The 23363-nt window shown below is 35.6% G+C and overlaps 2 protein-coding genes across 4 annotated transcripts; one reads left to right on the plus strand and one right to left on the minus strand.

Moving 5' to 3' along the window:
- Nucleotides 1-2552: 2552 nt before the first annotated feature.
- Nucleotides 2553-7315, minus strand: LOC137726013 (glycerol-3-phosphate acyltransferase 9-like). 3 transcript variants are annotated; one of them, XM_068464863.1, is made up of 12 exons: nt 7031-7315; nt 6867-6924; nt 6419-6537; nt 6107-6206; nt 5007-5102; nt 4659-4755; nt 3973-4060; nt 3770-3881; nt 3566-3651; nt 3177-3296; nt 2979-3077; nt 2553-2840 (listed from the first exon to the last, which is right to left on the minus strand). In XM_068464863.1, exons 1-12 carry the CDS (start codon nt 7150-7152, stop codon nt 2792-2794), a joined length of 1146 nt encoding a protein of 381 aa, XP_068320964.1. In that variant the 5' UTR covers nt 7153-7315; the 3' UTR covers nt 2553-2791. The 3 variants fall into 3 exon arrangements, with proteins under 3 accessions (XP_068320964.1, XP_068320965.1, XP_068320966.1); XM_068464864.1 differs by having other exon boundaries at nt 3770-3866; nt 7031-7314; XM_068464865.1 differs by having other exon boundaries at nt 6107-6153; nt 7031-7113.
- Nucleotides 7316-19039: 11724 nt separating this feature from the next.
- LOC137726507 (protein ROOT HAIR SPECIFIC 17-like) lies at nt 19040-23215 on the plus strand. Its single transcript, XM_068465441.1, has 10 exons — nt 19040-19741; nt 19839-19901; nt 20010-20100; nt 20383-20459; nt 20601-20689; nt 20782-20965; nt 21121-21302; nt 21612-21714; nt 21844-22175; nt 22274-23215. The coding sequence occupies exons 1-10, from the start codon at nt 19466-19468 to the stop codon at nt 22689-22691; spliced, it is 1815 nt and encodes a 604-aa protein (XP_068321542.1). The 5' UTR covers nt 19040-19465; the 3' UTR covers nt 22692-23215.
- Nucleotides 23216-23363: the final 148 nt, after the last annotated feature.

Below are 23363 nucleotides of genomic sequence, written 5' to 3' on the forward strand. Positions count from 1 at the left end.
CGACTAAAGTTGTGCATCACATACGGAACGGCATTTTGCTCCCCGCGGAATCAACCGCAAAGAAAATTCACATTTTGACCTGTATTTCGTTGACCGGTTAGTAGCTAGCTTCTCTCCGAGTAATGATTTCTGCATACATCTTATTTTTCTCTTGTAAATATCTTCATCAATCGTCTCTTTATTATGTTTTACTTTATTTGATACAAATGTACGAGCGTACATAAACAAAAAAAAAAATATGCGTGGAAAATAGAAATAATTTCCCTTTCGTCAACAAGTATAAGAAGTCAACGCTCTCCCATTCCATGAAAAATGAAAATACTTTCTCATACAAACATTATAAAACATTGTACCAAAAAACATAAGATGATGGAGAATCCATGAAGAATAGAATCTCCTTCGCCCTCAGTTTAATTGCCAAAGTGGAGATTTCATTTTACGACACTTGGGAATCAAGGGACGAAAAGGTAAAACACAATAAGAAAGGAGCAAGACCAGAATATAAAAACTAATCTAAAATCCGAGACCAAGGCATCTAATCATCAATTTCACATAAAGGTACATACTGATAGGAGCATATTTAGGCGACTTAGTTGGCTTGTTTTCGTACATTTATGTTGTTAGTTCATAGTTATTTTAGTAGTTTAAGCTATTTTCGTGTGTTTTTAGGTTCATATGGCTAAGGAAGCAAAAAGGAGCATTTTGGAGCAAAATTGGGCTTGGAATGGATAGCTTATGCTTGGAGCAAAAGGAATGGACGAATTTGAAGACCTAATGATGTTAGGATTCCTAATGACAAGAGGATTCCTAATCACAAGAGGATTCCTAATCAAAGAAGGATTCCTAGTCAAAGAAGGTTTCCTACTTGAAGTAGGAAAGTTAAGCCAAGGTTTCCTATTTTTGTTTGACATTTCCTAATCCTAAATATTCCTAAGTTCCAGCAACTTTGAAGGTATCTTCTGCATTTTAGGACACAAACCAAAGATTCCTTGCACTATCCTAGTCTATGCCGCACCTTTCTTACCCTTTTCTTCCAAAATCTGCCATATATCTTCTTTCCCCTTTTATTCTAGTCAATGCCGCAACTTTCCTTCCCTTTTCCATTGGGATTCTGATTTGTTACCCTTTTTCCTTGAGGATTTGGAGCTAAAAACCTTCCCAAATTAATTCCTTATTGCCTTAACCTTTCTTCCTTTATATATACATAATCTGCCGCACTTATGGGGGATTAGAGACATCCATACATATCCATACAAATTATTCCTCATTCTCCCCATTCATTCAGCCATCATCCATCCTCTACCACTATCCAACCTATCCATCTATCACCATAATTCATACCCAAACACCCTTGTGCCGCAACAAAGAAGGAGAAAGAAGAGAGGAGAAGCCTTGGACATTTTGGCCATTCAAGCTTGGATTGTTGGAGCGTTACTAGGTGTATTCAATCTTTGTTTTCAATGTTTAATTTATATTCTCTTTGTTTTGTTGTAAACATGAGGAACTAATTTTGTTTTGGCTAGAGGAGACTTTGAAACCATGATTATATTTGCAATATGAATTGATTAATTTCAGTTGTGATTTCATAAATTGTGAATGCAATTTACTTAACCGTTTGATGGATAACTTATTCTTGTTTGTTGATTAAGGGTGCACACTTAATTTGCATGCTTGAATTTGGTGCTAGAATATAAGGGATTTCACATAATCGTTACAAACTTATATTCACAAGTAGTTAAGGTTGTTTTCACAATCATGTTGAGTAAATTCCTAGCATGAGTATCATGATGTCATAGTTACAAGTGCTTTGTCAATGCTTATGATTTTCATTGAACGTAATGATCTTTGATTGTATCTCTATTATGATGTCATGTAGGAACTTTTGAAGAATGCTTTGGGTTGTCGTATGATGTCATCCAATCTAATAACTTAAGGAAAATCTGAGGGTTAATTAGTGATGTCACGATTAATCTGGGGTGTTGAGGTTCATGGTTTATCGAAAAAGCAACTGGAAATCAATTTGTATGCAAGTGTGTCATGTGTGGAGAAGGACCCTCTAGCCATCTAATCATCCATCGTTTTTCCCAAATTCGTCCAAATCCTATTTAAGTCTTTTATTTACTTGTTTTTCTCTTAAATTCGTCCAAAACCCAATCCCCTTTACTTACTTGTTTCAAATCTGTCCAAAAGTGTGTTTTTGAGTCTTTTGAATCAAAACCAATTATATTTTCGTCCAAGTTAAGTCCTAAAGTTCAATTTGAGTCTTTTTTATTGTTCTGAGTTGTTTTGAGTCTTTTAAGTTTGTTTTGAGTCATATAAGTTTAGTTAAGAGTCTTTTGAGTTTGTTTAAGTGTTTTGAAGCATATTTTTATATCTTTGAGTAAATTTTCATTAGATTAGCAATCCCTTTTAATCCCCGGCCTAGAACGATCCCTACTTATATCTATACTACAATTGTCAAAAAGAGGGTTTAATTTGAGTGCTATTATATATCACATCACATACATGTTAAGATGTGTACTCAATTAGCGACACAGCACTAGACCAAGATGTTTCAACCAATGACAAGTTTCTACAAAATTTCGAGCAAACCCCGCGGAAATCAAAGCTTCATACATGGTTTGTATTCAAGAAACAACTTGGCATTGAGAAAGTAGTTCGTTTACTTCTTTTATAGAAAAGGCAGCTTCTTATCGGGCATCATAACCAGTTACTCTTATGAAGAGGAAATTGAGTGCAGAACATGCATTACGTGCTAAAGTAAATCAACTAAGAGAGTGAAAAACATATTTTACTTTTCCTCTAGGCGTCGTAGCATAGTCTCAGCAAAGTTTTGTTGCCTGCACACACAGAACAACCAATAAGCATCAGGATTGTGAACTGCATGTGTTTTAATCTTTTTTTTTTTTTTTTTTTTCGTTCATTTGCATAATCACTTGGGGAGAGAGAGAGAGAGAGGTAATAGAAGTTTGATTTACCTTCGCTCTCTGTGCTTTGGGCTGGGCCGAGAGTATTTCAGGTATCCGTCCCACGGAACCATCTTAAGTCCTGCTCGAACAGAAATTATGTCCCTGACCCTGCATAGAAAGCATCCAAAATAGTGGAGATAAACAAGACCATACCAACCAAGGGTTGGCATGTTGTCACTGATTACAAGTCCAAAAAAGACCATTTACCTCTCTGCAAATTCAATGGCGGTTTCCCCAGGCCTAATGTTTTGGGGCTCCAAATACCACACATCACAAACAACAGCCCATGCCGTCATAAGTTGTAGCAGATGCACTGTGAAGGACTGCCTGCAACACAATCATATCATATAACCCTTCTAGTATCACAACAGCCCAACGGCCCCCAACACCTTGGTAGATGTTTCCTAAATTACAGATAAGCACAACCAATGGCCAAGTTCTATGGAATGGAATCAAAGTATAATTACTATGTTTAAGCATCATAGAACATTTTAAGCCTTCAAATAGCGTTCAAGGTGAATTAGACACTTTCAAGCAAACACACAAGTCAAATAAGGAAAAATTTAGAACGTCGAAGGATCGAATTCACTCCTTACTTTTTGCTGTTCCAAAAAGCATCGACGAAAATTTTGTTGTACTTGATTGCGACAGGGCAAACTGAGCAGCCAAGCTCAAATGCACCCTAAGCAAAATATAAATTGAAAGTTAGAGTAAATAACAAATACCAAGCAATAAATATAAACTAGTCGTGAATATCAAACAAACTTAAATGAGCAAAATTTAAACTAGAACACAGTTACCTTCTTAAACATAACAGTGTAGTGATTGTTTACACACGTTCCTTCAGGAAATATAAGGAGAGGGTTGTTGTCTGCCCCCAGCACATGGTCCCTTAATCTGAAAAAAAAGGAACTGTACTAGACTACTAGTTCATATAACAATGACATGGACGATGGTGTGAAAAAAAAAAAATTACTACTATGGACTTTCGGTTTATACTTACTTCTTTGTTACAATTTCCCGATCCTTTGCCTCTGAACGATTGAACCAAATGCACCCTACGCTCTCCAAAATAGTGCTTTGCAACAATCCTTCACAAGAAGCATAAACAAAGAGAATTCTCATTGGATTCTATTTCTTATTATAGAAAAGACAAATTCGGATTTTTGTCAATCTTGACTGTATTAAAGATTCACTCTTTGTGGAAAGCAACAATAGAACAGTGCTGACATTCAAACGAACCAAGCACCCCTCCTTCAAAACATATAAGAGTCATCAATGATCAATGCACAACAAGAAAACTTATCGAGAGTATACATTTTCAGTCAACGAAATGGTATCACTATTACATTGATATGCTAACCTCGGCAAATGATAAAATTGCACAAAGTCAGAAAACTTCTACTCCATGGTCTTAACAACTTACACATCTATAATGGATCATTATTGTACAAGAACTGCATAAATTGGATAAATCCAAAATGATACATGCGTGCTAATGGTTCATTTTCATGGATAACACATAAAAGTGTGCTTGAAATGTTTTGAACTTTTGACAGCCACACTTCCAATAAAGATATAAGCAATAATTTATGATAAGGTTGCAATAATTCAATTCTAAATATCCATGTAAACCTATACTACTCTGATAATTGATTACAAAAATGTAAAAGCTACATTGACACTTACCAACCCATCCAGGATGCTTTTGCATAATTACAGCAAATGCGGTCATTTGTTCTAAGATGATGAAATCAATCATGGAAGTATGATTGGCCACAAAGACCTGCGCAAACCATGAAAGATATCACAAGACAGACATTTAAGAAACAAATAAAAATTTATTATGTAAAAGATGGGAGCTTTAATTGGTCCTCAAAAAAATCATCTTGCAGTCCTGATTTATAAAAACATAAGCGAGAAAATATAAGTGGAGCAGTACAGGATGACATTTTGGAGTGCCGATAACAGCTCCCAAAAAGATGGAAAATACTGGATGAAGTTTTAAAAAGGAATTATGAGACTAAAAAAATGTACCTGCTTAGGCCGCATGCTGGGCCGTGGTCCATGGTACTTCACAACCCCAGTCCAAGATGCAACAAAGAAGCTACAAATTAACTCTACCAAGAGCCTCTGAAAGGAAAACAAACATCACAGCTTAATAACTACATGAAGGCCATTACAGAAAGCAAACAGTGAAATGAAGGAGCATTGAAACATAAATGTAGTTTGTTAACTGTTACACTATACCTGAGATATCCACCCTTGAGATTATGCATATGTAATTGCCAGAAAATCCTATGAAGAGTACAATGACCACCTTTCATTACCTTATTACTCCAAATTTTTTGCGGACAGTTCTCAGATAGCTAAAAGGTGTATTAATTGTGCCAGATGAAAATTTTCTGATTTAGAAAAGTTTAGTGGAGGGGAGGCTACCCCATCCCACCGCCAGGGCATACCACAAGCCTCTTTGAGGACTTACACAGGTGGTCTCAGCCCCTTTTTTGGTTTTTACAGATCACCCACCAAGAGGGATTGCCGGCAGCGGGATTCAAACCTAGGCCTTGGTCTAGCGAAGAAACGATCCTTACCAACTCAACCAACCCTCGTTGTCCAGAGGATAATCTTTGCACTTTATAGTTTGTGGTTCATTTTATAAGGAGAGGTAGTTGGGGTGGATGTAAGAAGATTGGGTTACCAGTCAAAGGTTTGTTGGTAGCTGGACAACTTATGCGATCATACATAATTAATAATACATAGAAGAAATACAGGCCATTGCTTCCATTTTCGAAATTGGATGGATTACTCATAAATTTTCCAGTCAATGTAGGTGGCATGCCATACATCATTGTTCTAACCAGTGTGAAAGAAGAATAGCGTTCTTTGCAAAGACACATTTCAACTATGTTTGAGCATGCTTAAATAGATTCTATATGCATATAGCCAACCATATGACTAGAGCAGTCGTTAATAAATTATGCAAATACAAACGTCATTTGACCTCATGCCTAGAGGGGTCCAATATCGTTATCAGAAGATACGAAAACATGCAATGCTGATTAATAAAAACTGAAACCAAATATTTTGGATAGAAACCAGTCAAAGGAAATGAAGTCATAGATAAGAATGTGCACCTCTAAATTCTTTCTCAATTTATCATGGCCCTTCAGCAGGAAGTGCACTGGAATGAAAGATGAAAGGAAAATTATCCATCCGATTGTCAAAACGAGAACCCTGTAGAATTAATTGAGCCGCTTTAAGAGACTAAAGTAGAAATGATATAAGAACCCGTAACCATGGTCCATGGACAGCATAATCAACGAGAATCAGTCAGACTATGCATTGCAATTCCGATACCCACAAACCAGAACATGTAAAGCTATTGCGTGATGCAATGAATGCATGAAACAATTGAAGTTTTTCAACCAAACATAGAAGATTCTAACCTCGCAGGAAACAGAATGAAGTACCGAACCACCACTCCAAAACACCACAAAGGGAACAAATACACATTCCAGTTCCACGGCTCCGGAGGATTGGACTTAAAGCACCTTGTGAACGAGTCCTGTTCATTCGAATTCATGATCATCATACAAATTCATACAGTCCTTGCGTAAAATTCGATAAAATCACAAAGCTTTCAACTCAACAGAAATTGGTGAAAATAAAGCAATCCAAAGCCAATTAATTACTCAACCGGCTAGCTTACAGTTCAACAAAAAAAAAAGTTCAATAATTTACACAAAGATTGAGTAAAATTCCACAAAATTGCAAACTTTAGCTAGCTTCCAGTTAAAATTTTCAATACTTCACTTTCTCCCAAAACAATTAGAACCTTATCAGATGATGCATTCCACAATCAAATGAGAAAGAAACTGGAGAGCGAGGACTTACATCGATAATGGCACCAGCAGCCTCGGTTAAGGTGGGAGATATGTCAAGCAAATCACGCCTGAGAAGCAAAATGAGATGAGAAAATTCTCTCAATTTTCCCACAGTTTCTCAGGTACCAAACAGAGAATAACAAGAAAGAGAGAGAGGGACTGCATAAAACATACAGGCGAAGCTTGCCGTGGGGTTCCTGCTGGATGGAGGTGCCGGAAGGAAGGTAATCTTCGAGGTTGGGGCGATCGAGGTCCAATTCGGAGCTTGAGGAGTGGAGCTTCCCGGGGTCACCCATGCTTCTCTGCTTCTCAGCTCCTCCTCACTCTCTCCTTCCTCTTCTTCTACTCAGATTGGATTGGATTCGTTGAGTTTGTGTTACTGATGTTTTTTATTTTTATTTTTATTTTTGTTGAGTTGTTGATGTAGTTATGAAACAAGCGTAGCAGGGAGCCTACATGACCCTCACGCAATCCCAAACAGCATTTCTTCTGTTGGCACACGCCTGACGCCTCTTCACTTGTAAAAGTAATATACTAGATTTAACCTATTTTTTCATTTCTTTCGTAGGCAATATCGTTTATTTAAAATATTGATTTTATAGTTATTTTAAAGATTTAAAGAAATAAACAATAAATATGCCCCACGCTAAGTGCGAATCTTTTACTTTTTATTCAAAATTTTTAATTAACATTTTTATTCGATATTTTTATTTTAACATTCTAATTTGAAAGGTCATATTTGAAAGCTTCATCATTTTAAAGTGCTAGCTTTGGACAAAGGTTGTCTATCCTCCTGTTTTGTGTGGTCACGATTAAGACACGTCAATATTTTATATTATTTTTTATAGAGATAATAAGACAAAAATGAATAGTAATATAAAATGTTGATATGACTTAACCGTGACCACACAAACGGGAGGGCACCAGAAGTGGAAGGGCAGACAATCCTTGTCCGCTAGCTTTATATATATAGATTAATTTCTTGTGGTGTTTTAATTTCTGAAAAATTCCAAAATTTTGATAAAATAGTATCCAAATTTTATGTATATTAGTGAAGAATTGGTCTAAATAACTTGTATTAAGCGTAAAAAGTACGTAAGTGTGTGTATCATACATTGAAGTTTTAAAAATTGTGCAATTTATCGAATTATTAAGATGTGTATTGAACGGAAATATTTTTTAAAAACACGTATGTACGTGCATAATATGCATATTATACACGAATTTACTAACAATGTTCTAAATACAATCTTATATAAGGAATTTTGGAAAAATTATAAAATAAAAAAAGGAAAACTAATGAAAAGGGCTTGAAAACTTTGAGTTTTAATGATAAAGACAAAATAAAGGGTAAAGTGAATAGTACAAGGATTGATTTTTTAGTGTAAAAATGTAGTTTTTCGTTAATGTGAACAGTACCGAAAATTGTTCGTTAAAGTTCCTAAGAAAAAATTTAGACATTTTGAAGAATTTGAGTCCATTATTTTTGTTTTTGAATGAGTACTAAAAACTGGATACAAAATGAATACCAAACAACTCCTTAATCACCACAACAGATTCGAGCTTTGATAGAGAGGGTTCGAGCGTAGCTCGAGAAATCTTGAGAGGGTTTCGCGCATTACTCGAGTAGAGATTGATGACTCGAAAGGCTCCGTTTGTCAATTTGAAAAACACAAAATAATAATAATAATAATAATAATATATTATTAAATGGTTATTAAACAAGAAACCAAAAATAATAATATATATTATTAAATGAAAATAACACAAAAAGTAAAAACTAGAAACCAAAAATCAAATGGTTATTAAACAAGCGTTTCACTATTAGCATTTTGTTTCCATAAATTCTTTTTCGTTTCTTCCCCTCTCCTGCAGAGACAGCAGCTCCCATTGTACTAAGGGAGTTTTAACGAAATATTTCTGGTATTGTTCACTTTAACGAAAAATGACATTTTTACTCTAAAAAATCACTCCTGATACTATTTACTTACAATATTTTTTTGTTATTTTAATTAAACTCAAAGTTTTCAAATCATTTTCATTAGTTTTCATTTGTATTATTAATGGAGTACTATCAAATTCAAAGCTGAGATTTGTAATGCGGTAGCAATGGACCAGTCACCTATCCAGGTGCCTGTATAAGAGATTGGTGTGGCCGCCTAAAAGTTTATAGGATTAGGATTGCATTGGTTAAGCTGTTTACAACGACAACCAAACCAAACCAAACACCAAAACATTAGGCCAATAAGCCAGTACTCTTATGTTTTAAGCTTATCAACTTGTTACTTGGGGGACAATTTTCAGCGTGTCCATATATCATATGTCATTATATACGTGGAGGGATACTTAGAAAAAAGAAAAAAAAAATGGTCCCTTTACTTATATAATAACATATAACTTACGTCCTCATGTTCCATGCACATTAGAAAATTTGTCGTTACTTGAAGAGATGACCAACTTTTGGCTTTGTGGGTGAACCAATTGTTAACACAAGGTCCTTCCCAATCCCGACAAGCCCAAAGAAACATGAAGTAGGATTTTTTCCCCTTTTTTTTTTTTTTTCTCCCTTTCCCTCCTATCATATTTACGATCATAGTTAAGTCACGTTAATATCTTATATTAATTTTTTTACAACAAAAGAAAAACAAAATAAAAGAATATGAGAGAAATGGATGGAAAATCATAGTCCAAGAAACATAAGTCCAAAAGGATGTAGGCCTAGAGGAGCACAGGTCAATAGGAAAACCAAGGAACAAGGTGGCATCTAACAAATGTTGGGCACAAAGCACCAAGAGCAGGGGATGGTAGGCATATGCAAGTGTCGACCATGAGCCATGTGGCGGTTAAGCAAAGGGACAAGGACCTATAAAAGAACGTAATGATTGACAGGTAGGGCGTTCGAATGCGAACTCACCAATATAGAGTCGAGCTTGGCGCTCGACCATGTCATCCCAAGAAAAAAAGAGATTTTTTATTATGACAGGAACATAGATAGTATATTATGTGTTTTTATGTAAGTGGTAAATTTTTTTTTTTAAATTATTAACTTTTTAATACATATATCCTACTATTTGTATAATGACATGTAATATATCATCTCGTTTTCCGATCACACTTAAATATCTTTTCAAAAAAGCATCCAAGTGGATCCGCATAAAAAGAGGAGATATATGCATTACGCGCCTTAAATGCCAAGAAAGTGATAGGTCCAAGAAAATGATAGATTATCTACCCTTCTAATATCTCTACCCTTCTATTACCTTTTATTTGAACGATCACGGTTAAGTCACGTCAACATCTTATATTAATTTTTTTATAGAGATAAGATAAAAAACAATGTGTAAGAGAAAAGAATGAAAGGAGATGAAAATAGGAGGATAGAAAATCCTCCTCCCAATATAAGGAGGCAAAGGACCCCTTGAATGGGGTCAAACAATTGGAGAAATAGAGATATAGTTTTAACCAAGCGCTATTTGTAACTCAGTTCATCATTAATGAAAAAAAACTTAGTGATCGATCGTAACCAAATTTTAAAAGGTGAACCACTTAATTTTTGTCTCCATTTTTCATTAGTTGCAAAGTTGCAAGGCCCAAGTCTATCAACAGTCATCACTTGATCCATTCAACTTTTGTTAGCCTAATCGGTTTTGAGTGCTAACACCAATCAGCCAACATGCATGCTTTAGATCATGGTTATGGAAAAGCCGCAAAGAAAAGTAGAAGGGAAAAACACATATCTTGGCATTTAGGTTAATCCAACAGACTCAGTAAGACCCGTTTTAGGGATCTTTATCTTGAAAACATTTTGGTTTCTAAGCGTTTCTAAGCGTTTCTATTAAAAGTGCAGTGCACTTATGATAAACCTGTAGACATTTTTATCAAAAGTCCAAATGTCTAGCAAGTTCATCTCCAAAATGCACTTATGACTTATATTTTTCAGGACCAACAGGTGTATGAATATTGGATTCATATCTTGCTATTGTGGTGAAAGCTCAAATTATTTTTTTTTAATAATTGGAACAAATTAATTTACTTCCCAATTAATGAAATATATATATATATATCACAAAATGGTAAATTTTTGGTATGATATGAATACAATTAATGCAATACAGCAGTTTATATATTTATGTTATTTCACTTTTTCTACAACTTTTAATTTGGAATAAATTTATGGATTTGGGAAAGTGGCATGAGTGTAAATAAATTGTATTAGGAGGTCAATAGTGTTTCGATGTGGCTGTAGATTTTAAATTTGGGCTTTTATTGAAGCTTATGACGAGTAAAACAAAACCTTACCACTTTCAAGCCCTAAAATTCACAGGATCTCGCTGGAGAAGCCTCAATAATCCGGCCAAAACTTGAAACTCACTAAACTCGACTTCTTGACGTCCAAAACACCTCGTTTTTCTTCTCCGAGTTCCGTTAGAGTGTTCTAAAGCTTCCTAGCAACTTAGAATCTCCCAAAAACTTCACATTTACATGTGCATGAATAGTACCTCAAATCGGAGATCCTTGGTTCTCGGGTTTCCAAAGGTTTCACGTCCTAAAAATGGTATAGATGTACTGAGGAGCTTGCAAGGAACATGAAATCCACCTTCAAGGTCTCGATCCATGCATAAAATGGTTGATTCGAAGGTTGTCCGTACGACTTATACCGAATTTGCAGAAAAATCCAAGAGAGAGAAGAGAGAGAGTCAACGGGGAAAGCGATTGGTGTGTGTGAGTGTGTGGTCCAGATGGCAGCCAACCAACAAAAACAAATCACCCAAGACACCAATTAATGTCCAAGGGTAAAATCATCATTCCACGCTATCGAGGATAAATTTTGGGACGGGCTATCACATATACCGTCGTTCTCCTGGTTTTTTTTTTTTTTTATCTACAAAAACGAAACATAAACTTCAAATCGAAGTAATTAAGCGATACATCCAAAATTGTTTTTCCAAAAATATAAATGTTATATTCACAAAAGCTTAATTATTACCTTTCCTAGATCCTTCTTCCTTGCATCACTTAGTTGTAGGAGCAGCGGAATCGGCCATCTCACCAAAATTAAAACAAGAGCTTGGGATTTAAGGGGGTTTTGGGGATAAAGAAAACGGGAGGAAATTTAGGGTTGTTGGAAAACCAATGTGAGAAAAAGTTAAAGTGAAACTGTGCTTTTAAAAAACTTGTGAGACCTTGCTCGACAAACATTTGGTCGCACAACATAGTCTCAAAAACCTTGCGTGACAAATCCTTTGTCGTGTAAAGTACGTAGTAAATATGATGATTTCAATGCGAACCAACCATTTCGGAGTCTCTTTAGGCGACAAAATATTCATCACGTAATGTTTACTTGAAGGCTTTTGCGAATTTTTGGGTGACGAAACATTAAATATTTATTTTCTTTCGTATCGAAAACAGATTCTTAAAGTACTATTATTGACAAGTCATCAAACTTTGGAGTTAACTAGCTTCTTCAAGTAGCACAAATTTTGTAAATCTGTGAGAATCTGTCAATAATAGTACTTTGAGAATCTGTTTTTGAGACGAAAGAAAATAAATACTTAAAGTCCATATTAAGTCACTATTCCTAATAGAAATTAAATAATTATCTAATGCTATTGTCCACAAATACATAATTATAAAACTAATTTATTCATCCATCACATCAAAAAAAAAAAAAAAAAAAGAAACTACTCTGCTGATGGTGCTTCTCCATATAGGGCTACATCATACTTCTATTGCCGGTAACACCTCTTGAATGTATCATCCATGGGTAATGCTAAGGAGACCAAAATTTTAAACCAAGTTTGCAACCAAATTATGTGTCACTAATAGGAAATAAGCATGTGTTAATTAACACTTAAGTAATAATCCAATCATCAACAACCACATCATTTGGTTTAAAAAAATTGGTCTCCCTAGCATTATCCATCATCCACAAAACTCATCAGGTTCGACTCCGTTTCATCAATAATATACACTTCTTTTTTTTGCAAAATTAAACATTATAATATATCATATAACAAAAATAATTACTAATATATTAATTCCCACTTACTGCTAAGTCATCCAACAGAGACTTCTTCAGAACCTCATGCACCTTCTTCCAAGACGCCTACTCGGCCGTAGGACATTTGTTCCGCACTACACTACCCAATCTCATGCGCAAGTTTGGCATGCGCCTCCCTTTCATATCCCTTGAAATCATTCACGTTGATTCACTTGCACCCACCATTATTTCCTCTTCTAACACGTGTATGCGTAATCTTTGCCTTCTTTTTCCTAGATCCTTCTCCCTCACACCCTTTACTAGGACAACTAGCGTAATCAACCATCGTGTGAACTGAGATATGTGGGGTTTGGGGCAAAAGAAAACGAGGGGAAATAGAGGATTTTGGGGAAAACGATGTGAGTAAAAGGGAGAAAGAACCTGTCAATTTTCGTCGCGCAAGGGCCACAGTAATTACATTGACCGAAATGCTCAATTTGCCTTTTTCAAAGCACATTGTGTGACGAATGGTTCATCGCGCAAGTTGTTGGTGTCAAAAATTCTTCTTACCCACCTTTTTCCTTTCCCTTTGCGCGACAAATGGTTTTGTTCTTCGAGCAAAAAAACCTTGCGAGACAAAATCCTTCGTTGCGTAAAGTTTTCACCATTTGCATAATGAATTCCTAGTTTTATCACGCAAACGGCCTTTAAATGATGAAATTATCGTTGTTGTGCAAGCCGTTTTTGCTACTAGTGAAATATTAGCCAAAAGTATATACAAATACAATCCAACCAAACAACGTGAAGATTCAAAGGGAATGGCAATTTAATTTCTTAAAGCATGTCTCCCCGAAATAATGTGTGGGAGCTAACAGTCTGATCAAGCAAAGCAATACACACACGTAAAAGAAAGAACATAAAAAGAAATTTTGTGAAAACCAAAGAGTGATGTTTTGGTTCATCCGGCTTGAGTTTGAGTTTGGGACTATGCCCATATAAGGTATAATTGAGAGGTTGGAGATGGCGAGTGAATTTTCAATGGACATTATCGTCTACTCTTTATTATAATACGTATAAAAAGATATACTGAATTACTTGTATTCTAGAACGCATAAAAGTTTCACGGAGATGGAAGCATGGTATAAACAAATAAAAATATTGGGGCCCTCTATTCATTGCTAATTGATTTTGGATGAAATGCTTATATTTTCACATGCTAAGGATCGCTTGCTCTCACTACGGGCAATAAGAATTGGCAATGTTTTAGGCACAAAAAGACACCATACGTGAGGAAACATTGTCAGAGTGTATCATATGTTGGAGATGGTGGCCCAATGTAAAGAGCCATAAAAATGAACGTCTTATGTGGCGGAGTAGTTTTACTTTTGTTTTGTATGAAGCATGTTACCAATCACTCATATTATAACACATGTATTTATTGGCTGTTTAGTTAAAAATAGTGTTTGAGATTAGCACAACTCCTCACTTTGGTCCTTGAGATTTAAAATTGATAGAAGTGGTCCCTGAAACTGTCAACCGTCAATCATTTTGGTTATTCTGTGAAAAATCTCTGTTAAATTGAAGAAACTAGTAGTTTAAGTGGAGGAGATTTAACAAAAATATCTTTAGTTTAACGGAGATTTTCATGAAAAGACCAAAATAATTGACGGTGAACAATCTCTGAGACCATCTCATTTCACGAATCATTTTGGCTAAAGGCCTTGTTTACCAATCAACTTATTCATTGCCTCATATTATAACACTTACAGTAATAAAACAGGATCTCCTAATAACAGAAGACAATGATGATTTTATACAAAGAAAACCTTTTTTCTTTTTCCTTTGATATTTTGTGCTTGGAGGTTTAATCGTGTTAATTACAAAAGAAATAAATGGCCCATTCTAATCATTCAAGCATCATGGTGCTCACCATAACTGCAAAGGAAAGTCTCAATCATTTTTTTACATTGAATTCGTACAAAGAGAGAATCAGAGAAGAAATCATTGTATGTAAACTTCTATCACTCACCATCTCATCTAATGAATTTTGCTTTATTACTGCAATCTCTGATCATTACTTCCGATAATGTAGGAAGTTATTTCTTTTTGCTTTAGTAATGTCCATCTTTCTAGGATGAGCATATTTTTTACTTTATTGCCCAATTACTTATGTTTTGACATCACCTACGTAATAAGGTTCATCCTACTACTGCACACACTTTATAGTTTCATTGTTTTTCAGGTGTCCGCCACCACGTCGCAATTCGGATGTCCAAGTAGAAATTATGGGCCGCAGTGTTCCAAATGCAAAGTAAAATGTATGGATGTGATTTAAAGAAACAATTCATATATCTTTAAAACAATTGAGTGGTCCGAAAAAGTAACAGTTAAATCTTCCATATAGAGATCTAATGAATATTTGAAACAATCAAATTTTGCATAAAACTCATACTACTCAAGGATACGTACAATTGTAGGCGGACCTATCTTCATTTTCTTCATCCCGGTACACTTAAAACCACGAGGTAGCCACACCTATTAATATTAGGGGCTTCACTAGAATTCTACATTTTTCATGAGCATGTAGATATACGGTATATCATATACCAACTATATACCAATCACGTGAACCATTGCATTTGAAGGTTGAATAATTCAGATGGGTAGTGCGCAACTTACTTGACAATATAAGATGATGGAGGTTCTTTGGCATACAAAAACAATTGAGTATGACAAAAACAACATATCATGCATACACGAGGATACCTTTTTATTCTAAATTACTTGCAAACGCAAGCAAAATAATTTTGCTTTTGTTTTGTATTCAATATAAGTTGCATGTTACCAACCACTCATGCTATAACATGTGTATTGATTGGTTTTAAGCTAAAATGATCCGTGATATTGGTATAACTCCTCACTTTGGTCCCTGAGATTTAAAATCGATAAAAGTGGTCCCTAAAATTGTCTACCGCAAATCATTTTGGTCATTCTGTGAAAAATCTCTGTTAAATTGATAGTATTTTTATCAAATCAACCCCTTCACTTAAACTAGTGGTTTCTTCAATTTAACGAAGGATTTTTATAGAAGGACAAAAAAAAAATTGACCGTGGACAATCTCAAAGACCACTTCTATTAATTTTAAATCTTATATAGTGTCCAAAGTAAGGAGTAATCTCAAAAACCATTTTGATTAAAAAAACCTTATTTATTTGCATATATATTAGGGTTTAGAATTTAGTAATAGACAATTTCTCCAAATAATAATACAGACAATTTATTCGCGTTTACTAATCAACTTATTCATTTACTCATATTATAAGGGTTCTCTTAATAACATACGACAATGATGATTTTATACAAAGAAAACCTTTTTCCTTTTTCCTTTGATATTTTTGTGTTTGAAGGTTTAATCGTGTTAGTTACAAAAGAAATAAATGCAAAGGAAGGTGTCAATCCTTTTTTACATTAAATTTATACAAAGAAAGAACCAGAAAATAAATCATCGTATGTAAACTTCTATTATTCACCATCTCATCTAACGAATTTTGGACTATGATACACACGCATCATTTTTTTTCTTCTCACATCTCTCTTTATTTATAATCATCATCTTGAACAAATCATGGCTTCAATTACGGCCAAATTAACAGAGAAGTGCATGGAAAGAAAAATAAATGCATGTTTATCATTTACCTTAAGGTTTTCTTGAAACACCACCTTCATAAATTAGGAGACAATTACTCCCCATCACACAGAAGTTGAATTGAACCGCAGAGATTCAAGAAAGCTTTTGTTGTGCTGAAGCTTCCCCCCTCAGGCCCCTCTTGGATGACATCAAGTTTCTTCTCAGACCGATTCCTATTTGCTTATCATTCATGCTCAACGTTCTACATAGCTCATAAATTGGTTAAGTTAGCCCTTTATTACGATGTTGAACTCTTTCTCGTTTCTTAACTTCTAGATATTATCCATGATGTTTTACTTGAAGATTGTAATGTTATAATATTTAACAAAATATCTACCATTAAACATTACAGTGCTTGATTCCCTCTTAAAATGTTCCGTAATTAACTTGCTTTCCTCTTGACATTTTCTCATTTTCTTCCTATTCCTCCTTCAACTCCATAATTAATAAAGTACAACCTACCCCAATAATTATTTTAGCCAAGCGTTAGGTGCATCATGCATTCCCAATTATTATAATATTATATCTCAACTAACCTATTACCTACTAATCAGTCAATTACCCCTAATTATAACTAACTAAGAAAAAAATTGTGTTTACATCACATATTTTTCAGCATGACAGCTACTAAATAAATGTTATCAATATTCTTGTTTTAATAAATATCTGTCTATGAAATATCACCTACAGATTTCAAACAACCGAAAGTGTTTTTAGAGAAAATATTTATGGGTTCCAAAAATGCTTAAAGTGTTTTCTGCAAGAAGCACATAACTAATGTTTCTTGTGGGAAGCACTTCAAGTGCTTTTCCAAGATACACTTGCATTCTTACTAAAAATTAGTTTAAAAAACAATTTCACAAAAAACACTCCATCCATTTTAAAAGTAGTTCTGAATTATCCATATATCATTATCACCAGTATTGTAATTTGTAAATGAATAACATTATGTGACAAGAGTTTATTTTAGCTCATCACCTCAAATAATAATAGTGATCACCACCTGTTTAGAAATTTAAGCTCGTAAAATCATGATAAATAAAGCAATGAATATCGATATAACTTATAAGTAGTGAGCAAAAATATTCACATGATACTAAGTTATTGATATCGCGCAATAATATCTTCCTGCAAGCGCAGAGTTCAAAACTTGGTTTTCCTCCAATTTTATACCCCACTTCTTTTTTCTTTAGTATCTCAACATAGTATGGTCAAATATTGTACGGTTGACCAATGACGTTGATCCGATTCGTACTTTGATTTTTTTGGCAAACGGAAACCACCACATTTTTGTAACGTCGAAACGCAAAAACGACGAAAGCGCGCAATTATATCACATCGTATAGCGTTATTAGCCAGGCCAAACGACAGTTAGCGCGAGGGAGAAAGCATGAACGACGCGCGCCCAATGCGCGTGAGGGAAACGTCAGTCCTTACTTGTGTGACTGTTACACTGACGGAAAGGGCGGCTTTCACTTTTCAGTGATTGATCTGCTCGGGCACGCGCTTTTCGTTGGTATTTGTAGTCGCCGTCTGCCGTTGGATAAATTAAAATGAATTAAGAAAATAAGGGAAAGGTTACTGAACACGTGAGTTGCACGTGACAGGTGACGCAGAAACAAAGATCTTGCCGGAAATAAATAAATAAATTGTAGAAATTTAGGTGTGTATACCGCTCATACCAAAGATATAGGAATCTTTAACTCATCCCAACCCCACCAATATTTCACCTAATCATTTGATAATTCCTCCATAAACTAAAAAAATTATTTCAATAACTAATCTTAGTTTCATTTTCCTTTCTGAATTCATAAAATTGAAGCTGTTATCATCGTGTGCATATATGGGTTTAAGCGAGTTAGCTAGAGTAGTGTTAATTAATGTGCTTCATTGTCTGCATTCAAGTTCAAATCTATCTCCCCATGGTATAGCTAAATTTATTGTAATTATCTTATTGCTCGTTCAACCAAAAAACAAATGCAAACAATTTTTTTTTTTTTTTTTTTTATAACACATTGGAGCAACTGAATCATTATTCATAATTTTCTTAAGAAGGCAAATAACATTTTCGTCTCAAAGTTTAGAAATTGATTCATAGAATTGTTTAAGATGGTAATTGTCATCAGCAAATTTGAAAACAGTCATTTTGCCCTTCTCACTCCCTTATATTTTACAATAGTGGCATGAAAGTTATTTAAAGTGCTAATACCAGATTTATTTTAAAATATTTTTAATAATTTTCTTTCAGGATTAGGTCCATCATCTTAATCGTTTATTTTTGCTAAACATAGTTGAGAAAAATCTAAAAGAATGGGATAAAGTGGCTTCTCATCACCCACTCTTTGCCCACATATTTAGGAAGCAAAAATACCACTTCTCCAAAATTAGTAGATGAAAAATAGAACAACAGGAGCTGATTTTTCTCGTCCTCGTTCCTAAATTAGCTGCAAAATTCCCCTTTGCAAACAACTTTTAGATATTTCTAATTTTTGAATTAGATTTTTAAATTTAAAGACTAATTACAATTTTCATTGTTATTCAAGGAGTTCAATGAGAATTTTGTGCAAGTGAAAATTCGAATATTTTCACTTGCAAAATCCATTATCTCTTCAATTTCTTCCTCATGGGTCCCAAGGCAAGAGGCCCACTCAAAAGAACAACAATCATCATAAACTGCAATCGGATGATCAGAAACGCATCATTCTCAGCACGTAGACAATAATACCGTCTGAGCGCATCACACCGGAACCAAACCCATTGAAAATTACGCGCGCTGGGTTTTACGGAGGAGGGCCTTTTTGGTGAAGCTTGTTTGTTTTCTTGTTGGGGGAACCGAAGAGGCCAGAAACGCCGTCGTTCTCGTAGTCGCTGTCGTCGCCGTATATTCTCTCCAGCTTCAAATACAAAGACTCTATTTCCTCTTCTTTCTGCTCTGCAACAATGTCACCGGCGATGAAGAAGAAGAAGAGAGACGCAAACAACGGTCACCGCTGCATCTATATTAACGACGTTATCACCGCTGCCGCCATAGGCGGCGTCGTTTTCAGAACCTCTATTCTTCGGCGACACCTCCGCCGTCTCCGCCACCACGTGTTCCCGCTAATCTGCGCCGTATCCGGTTGCCTGCTTATCTTCCTCGCTGCCTTCTCTCTCCTCGCTCCGTCTCCGGTTCTGCATTTTCACAATCACCTCTCGCTCTTGCGTCACCTCTCCTCGGTACTCAAGCACACACCGAATCACCTCTCAGCTCCGATTTTCTCCGTTTTCTAGGACTTTCATTTTATCTGAAAAATTCTTGTGCCTTTGCGTTCAGGTTGACAATGGCGGCGATGAGGTCCGGGATAATTCGGATGAGACGACGACGTTTCGTGTGCCGGTACGCTATTTCACTTAATGGAGTTCCGATACAAGTTGTTGATTTTTTGCAGAATTCAAATTTAATTAATATTTTTCGGTTCTAATTGAATTTTTGATCTGTTTTCAGGAGAGTGGGGGAAGTTCAGGTCGAGATTTATGGACTACAAGGAATTCGGAGCTTTTCTTCGGTTGCAGCAATGCCGCCGATAACTTTGCAAGTAAAATATATTAGATATTTACTAACCTCATTTCTGCCTTTTTTTTTCGCTCTCTATTTTTTTGTTAGATTGGGTTGATGAGATATTCAAATTGAAATTCAATATTAATTTGATGTTTATGGTTAATCTGGATGATTGAAGTCTCATTGTGTTCATTTCATGGCGTTGTAATCGGATCGATTCTATGCCATGTGATGAATTTATAGGAGAATTTGAATTTTTTTTATTATTGGTGCTTTGGTTAATCTATCTTTACCAAATCAATACTTTCAACTGTTGCAGCTGCTGATGCGAAAACTCATTCGAATCGCTACTTGTTGATTGCTACAAGTGGAGGTTTGAACCAACAAAGAACAGGGGTGAGCTTTTTAACTGTGATTGTTATTTCTCTTGGGAATTCGAAACGTTTTTATGCCATGATTGTGAAGGCTAGTTTGTAATCATGCATGTTTTTGCTGCTGATTCGGCTTCTGATGATTTCTTTACTGGTTCCGTTGCAGATAACAGATGCTGTCGTTGCAGCTTATATCTTGAATGCTACTCTTGTTGTTCCCAAGCTGGACCAGAAATCGTATTGGAAGGATTCCAGGTCAGTTTCAGCAAATTGCAGTTGAAGAACTACCGTCCATGTAAGGGATATAGTCAGCATATTATAATGTGATTTGGGGGTATTTGTTGCAGTAACTTTGATGAAATCTTCGACGTAGACTGGTTTATATCATCTCTCTCAAAAGATGTTAAAATCATAAAACAGCTTCCAACAAAGGGAGGGAAACCAATGAGCCCATATACCATGCGAGTTCCGAGGAAGTGTAATGCAAAATGTTATCAGAATCGCTTGGTGCCCGTTCTTAATAAAAAGCATGTGAGTGTCTTGCCGAAGAATGTAGCACATTTTCTTTAAAGAATTATCATATGCTTTTGGGACCAATGTAAAAAAAAAATTTGTTGGTGCTTGAATGAGCGCCTTTTCAGGTTGCATAGAATTGACAGTTGTAGGTTATGCTTTCTAATGTGCAGGCTGTTCAGCTCACAAAATTTGATTACAGACTTTCAAATAAGTTGGATTCAAATTTACAAAAACTGAGATGTAGAGCCAATTATCAAGCCTTGAAATTTACCGACACGATTAGAAAAATGGGTAAAAAGTTGGTTGAGAGAATGAGCATGAAAAACAAGCATTTCATTGCCCTGCATTTGAGGTAAACTGCAATTTATTTTTAACTGCTAGAGTAATTTTTCCCTAGCACGCATACTAGTATACTATGAGTAAGCTGTGCCTTCGACAGAATTGATTGTGCAAATGTTAATTGTTTTTTTTTTCTAGTTTACTGCAATGGATACATCGAGTACTAATGTTTGTTTCTTCCTGAAAAATGGTCGAACTTTCTGTTTTCTCAGAATAATATGCTTGGGTACTGTACAAAAACCTCTGTTTAAGTTATTTTGATGGTTTTTAGTGTTTTCAGTATGTAGAAAAATGTTTGAAATATTGGTTGGTCATGTTATAGGTTTGAGCCGGATATGCTGGCGTTTTCTGGATGCGATTATGGTGGGGGAGCAAAAGAAAGGAAAGAGCTTGGCAAACTTCGGAAAAGGTGGAAAACTTTACATGTAAGGCTTCCACTAATGAGCAATGACTTGAATAATGCCGTTCAATTATTACCTGTGTCATATAATTTGCCTCTGGATCATAATTTTTTTTTTTAATGTTTTTTTTTTATGGGGTGGTATTATGTGCAGGCAAGCAACCCTGACAAGGTACGAAGACATGGCAGATGCCCGCTAACTCCAGAGGAAGTTGGTCTCATGCTTAGAGCGTTGGGTTTCGGACGTGATGTTCACTTGTATGTGGCATCCGGTGATGTATATGGAGGTGAAGAGACATTGGCACCCCTAAAAACACTTTTCCCAAACTTCCACACAAAAGAGACTCTGTTAAGCAAGGAGGAGTTGGCCCCGTTTTCATCCTTCTCTTCTCGAATGGCTGCGCTGGACTTTATTGTTTGCGATGAAAGTGATGTTTTCGTCACAAACAACAATGGCAACATGGCTAAAATGTTAGCTGGTCGAAGGTACTAAAACTCGAGTTAACAATACATTTATTTTTCTCTGGTAAAAGATTCTGATTTGATTCATGTTTTAGCTGTAACAAGTTTGTCTACTCATGCAGGAGATACTTTGGTCACAAACCAACAATCCGTCCCAATGCTAAGAAACTGTCTCAGTTGTTCATAAATCGTAATAACATGACATGGGAAGAATTTGCATCGAGGATTCGAACAGATCAAATTGGATTCTTGGGAGAGCCAAATGAGGTAAAGCCGGGAAGGGGTGTGTTCCACGAAAACCCCGCTGCCTGCATTTGTAGCACATCTGACACAAAGGCTAAGGAGGATTATATGAACAAGGACAGTGGTTATGCGACAGATGAGCAAGTAACCGAGGACGAGCAAGATTGGTCTGAGATGGATTATGCTGAAATTACAAATCAGTCTATAGGGAAAGTGCTGCCTAGTGGAAGCGTTTCAGGTCCAAGTGTTCTACTTAAATCCGACCAACCAGAATTCGAAGAGTTCTTTTCAGACTGAAGGTTGAAGACTGGATTTCCAATCTTGGCAAGTTAGCAGTTTTGTCTAAACAAACTCTTCACCAAATTCTTTGGGTCTTTCTGTCACCGGTTTTGATAGGTTACTTACTTACAAGGACGAGAGTGATTTGTACAATTGAAGTGGCCGTGACAGAAAAGCACATTGTATATACAGGCTTCAGCAGTTCATCAGCTTCGGCTTGAAATAACAGTAAGTGGTGGCGGACAATACTGGTCTATTCAGATTTTGAACCTTGTACAGGATTCGTGCTAAGGTCATTATTTTCTTTTCTTTGATGATTCCTTCCGTAAGGCAGGAACGTATATATGGCGGAGATACGAGGGTTTAGGGTTTAGGGTGTGGTTATTGTAAGGGCTTGGAATTTAGGCTTTACTGTTAAATTTTCTTGAATTTCTGTCCTTTTTATTCCGATGCGTCCTCTATTGTAGGCATGGAATTATTCAACTCTCTTGTTTGGTGTATTTGTTGAAGGAAAGAATGACGAGATATTTTCCTTTTATTTAGATTTGCTCTAGCTTGCAAATTACTAACACATAATCGTAATCAACGAGTCTGATCATCTGTCTGAGTTTTTACAAAGTCTTTCAATTTAATTTTTTCAGTTTTGGAAGTTGTTTTTGTGCGAAAACGCTAACCATTTGAGGAAGGCAA

Source organism: Pyrus communis, chromosome 2 (genome assembly GCF_963583255.1).
Source record: "Pyrus communis chromosome 2, drPyrComm1.1, whole genome shotgun sequence".
Classification (NCBI taxonomy): Eukaryota; Viridiplantae; Streptophyta; class Magnoliopsida; order Rosales; family Rosaceae; genus Pyrus; species Pyrus communis.

Bases quoted from the DNA above. Each gene is read 5' to 3' on its own strand.
- LOC137726013 (XM_068464863.1), bottom strand. From the start codon at position 7,152: ATGGGTGACCCCGGGAAGCTCCACTCCTCAAGCTCCGAATTGGACCTC. The intron at 6,207-6,418 runs GTTAGAATCTTC...TTAATTCTACAG, and splicing joins TTCATTCTGTTTCCTGCGAG to GGTTCTCGTTTTGACAATCG. The intron at 3,078-3,176 runs GTAAATGGTCTT...CTTTCTATGCAG, and splicing joins GCCATTGAATTTGCAGAGAG to GGTCAGGGACATAATTTCTG.
- LOC137726507 (XM_068465441.1), top strand. From the start codon at position 19,466: ATGTCACCGGCGATGAAGAAGAAGAAGAGAGACGCAAACAACGGTCAC. The intron at 19,742-19,838 runs GTACTCAAGCAC...CTTTGCGTTCAG, and splicing joins TCTTGCGTCACCTCTCCTCG to GTTGACAATGGCGGCGATGA. The intron at 21,303-21,611 runs GTAAACTGCAAT...GTCATGTTATAG, and splicing joins TTCATTGCCCTGCATTTGAG to GTTTGAGCCGGATATGCTGG.